Raw genomic sequence first — 3612 nt, 5'->3', positions numbered from 1 at the left:
CTCTCTCTCTCTCTCTCTCTCTCTCTCTCTCTCTCTCTCTCTCTCTCTCTCTCTCTCTCTTTCTCTATTGCCCAGCGGGCGATAAGAAACTTACGAATGGCAAAACGAAACGTTCGGTTATTTTTGTGCGGTACATCATGTACTCTTTGTCTTCTCCGAATTCGGTCTTACAACATATTGTAAGTTTCTTCTTGGCAGACTTACGAGATAACTATGATACACTGTGATTACAGTTTAGTCACAGCTCAACTGTGACGCATTTCAGTTTAACTGTGACATATTCCAGTTTATCAATGTACTTACTAAGCACACGTTTCATTCTCCTGTATCTGTAAGTCACTAAACTTGGCTAATTTTGGCCAATCTTCTTAGACTATTCATAATATCCGTGAGATTATCTTTCCTAATGCACAAAATGTTTCCAGACAAGTGGAATGGACTCTCTCTATGTGATTCATTTAGTATCTCTTACTTTTTTTAACGCATTATACAATAAATCATGCTACATCGTATTATGCCACAATACTACACTGTTCGTTTCATTAAAGAAAGTTTATGCTTCCTTTGTTTTATCGATACACTCTGTCGACATAGCTTACTTAGTTTTCAATCACACCATATTTAAGTTTCACATACTATACACGTGTCACAGACAGACCTATGGGTGCCCACCATACATTTTTTTTAAAAGCACTCTTATTGTTGTATCCATTCCTTAGCAATAAGCTCAATCTATGTCTCTTCCGACAACGAGAGAATAAATCTTTTTTTACATATAGAAGGGGCATGAAATAATAATAGCAATTAAAAATCACAAATGTTTTTGTTGTTTTCAAGTTTGCCTACTATGACAATCGTTGTCGTTTTGGGGAAGGACTTAATTCTGAATCTTCGTCCTCCTCATCCGAATCTCCTTCATAATCGACTAATCCCTAGAAATTAAATAAAATTTATATAAATTTTAATTTTATAAAATCTAGAAATTAACATAAAATCATTTATTGGTACAAATTGCAATTTAAAATCCAATTAATTACTACAAGGATTTCAATATCAATAATTTTTAATTGCATATAAAAACTGTGCGACTATTATATATTTTGTTTTACCTTTTTAAACAGTGCCGTTCCCGTTTTTTCCACAGTACCAATAGCTGGAGAAGGATTTATTTCCGAAGCAATTGGCGATTCATTCGTTGTTGATGAGCTGTTATTGATCTGTGGTTGTTGTGAGGTAATATTATTATTAGCAGTATTGTTATTTAATACAGACTGCTGTTGCTGTTGTTGCTGATGACTTTTAGAATCTATAATAATAGGATTAAAATTTGAATGATTTTCGATGAAGAATTTTAATAGAAATTAAAAATATAAGGTCTTATTATACTATTATTGGCTCACCTTCGTCAAATTCTTCTTCTTCATTAAACCATAGTTCCTCTTCCTCGTCTAGCTGTCTCTGATCCCTTCGATATCGACTGTTTCGTAAGATTGATGGGACACTACATATAAATAATTTTATTAAATTATAAAAATATATTTTTATGAAAATGATTACGATGTCAGTTCAGTAGTAATTTGTTATATAATATGTTCCATATAATTGTGTTTTTTATCTTCTTTTCATTATAAATATAAAAAATATATCAATATATACCTGTCAATTGTAGCTCTATCACGATCTTTCAACTTGTCTTGATGTTGTTCATACCTTAATTTTAATGCTTTAAATGTTTGTACATAATCAATTGTTTCCAATTCCTTTGAGAAGTTTTCAACAACATGTGAACATAGTGATTTAATATCCTCCTGAAACACAATAAAAGATATATAAATTATAGTAATATTATAAATTCTTTCTATTATATTGTTTACTAAACAAAGCAAAAACAATCATTACTTACCAATTTGATAAATTCAAACATTTCCAATATAGCCGAATCTAAGAGATTGTATCTGCCATTATTTCTTACAAATGCATCAAATACAGGTGCAAATAAATTGCCCTTAATTATATACCTATTATAAAACTCATCCTTTAATGCTATAATCTTTCTCATAAACCTTAATGCACATAGTACTAGAAATGTGTGTGTTGATTTCATTAAAACCAATATTCTTCTAAGTAAATCTTTATTCAATATGCAATTTTTGATGTGATACGTATGGTGCTCCACACAGAATGATAACAATTCCAAGATTAATCCCAAAAGTTGTACTGTTCTGTAATCCTCTCTCGCAGGTCGTTCTCCAATTGTATTTGCCAGAAGAGGGGCTATTAGAGTACCGATACTATTCTTGTAGAAATAATTTAAGAAATCAGTCTTTTCTGATTTATTAACAGAAGCCAACATATTTTCTGGGTCCAAAAGTAAACGTAGTACACCAGCCAACTGCACCGCTCCACCCAACTCAGGATCACTATCTCCAACAAGTTGAGCAACTATTACATTCACTAACATTTGGTCCTGTTCCGTGTTGTTTATCTGTTGTAATGTATAATCTCGTACAACACTTGGAGAGTATTCCACGATATAAGTCAAAATATCTATACTAGCTGTTTTTGTTTGTGCATCATTCATTGCCAAAGTAATTTCTAAAGCAGGGAGTATACCAAGTGCTGTTAATGTTTTATAAAACGCTTCTTTTCCTTGTGGCTGAAGATTTTGCGAAAAGTTGCAAAATTCTTTTAAAAAAAGGACTAAATCGCGTCTTTTGCTATCTAAAGTCGCTTCGTCCGTTAACTGACGAAAAAGTTCAGTAAGAAATTTTTCATCATCCTGTATCAAAGTTACTATTTCAACTTTATTGAAGAATATAAAACTACTCAATGTGCTCAACATGTTGTCCTCAAATACACTCGGAGTTGGCAGCACTACGTCTTGAATGTATTGAACTCTGTATGTTTGATGGATTTTAGCTAATAGTTCGGTATTTGTAATAGGAATTGCTTGTTTAAATCTGGCTAACTCTTTAAGATAGTCTCTATGCTTCTTTGGCTGAGATAACGTTGGCTCGTACTCCAGGCAGCCAACAACATCGAAAATTGTATCATCGCTAAACATAACTTCAAACAATGCATTTTTATTGAGTAAAAAAATATTTTTGAATATATCGTAAAGATGATGTAAACCCTCAATATTTTCTAAATCCTCGCATGTATGAAAAAGACTTAGCAATTTCTTAATGTAACCTTCGGATTCTAGTGCCACTGCTAATTTCTCTTTTCTCATTGGGGACGTTAAACAATTTTCTATGAGCTCGTTAATATCTTCCAATCGACTAAGTTCACAGGGAGGTAATTCGATAGGCGGTGCTGCATCTGACATATCATCAAACCGCTCATCTTCAGATTCTTCCACAATGTCTTGTGTAATTTCTACAGATGGATCTTTGCCTTGAACCTGACAAATCTTCTCCCATATTTCGTCACAGCCAGCTTTTTCTTGAAAACTTAAGGCTAAGTCGAAATTATCTCCTTCAGACCATACTATCAAAGTATCCTAAAATCATACATATATTTACTTATATATTACACACACACACACACACACACACACACACACACACACACACACACANATATATATATATATATATATATATATATATA

General features: G+C 32.4%; 1 protein-coding gene across 1 annotated transcript; it reads right to left on the bottom strand.

Annotated features, from left to right (window-relative positions):
* Window positions 1–845: 845 nt before the first annotated feature.
* Window positions 846–3496, bottom strand: LOC105620828 (serine/threonine-protein phosphatase 4 regulatory subunit 3). Its single transcript, XM_012202308.1, is given in 5 exon segments — window positions 846–932; window positions 1110–1349; window positions 1351–1501; window positions 1657–1808; window positions 1904–3496. Coding segments are annotated over 5 exon segments (2055 nt in total). The 5' UTR covers window positions 3329–3496.
* Window positions 3497–3612: the final 116 nt, after the last annotated feature.

Source organism: Atta cephalotes (assembly GCF_000143395.1).
Source record: "Atta cephalotes unplaced genomic scaffold scaffold00002, whole genome shotgun sequence".
Classification (NCBI taxonomy): domain Eukaryota; kingdom Metazoa; phylum Arthropoda; class Insecta; order Hymenoptera; family Formicidae; genus Atta; species Atta cephalotes.
Note: the sequence above shows the minus strand (reverse complement) of the source record. Positions and strands in the feature narration are given on the sequence as shown.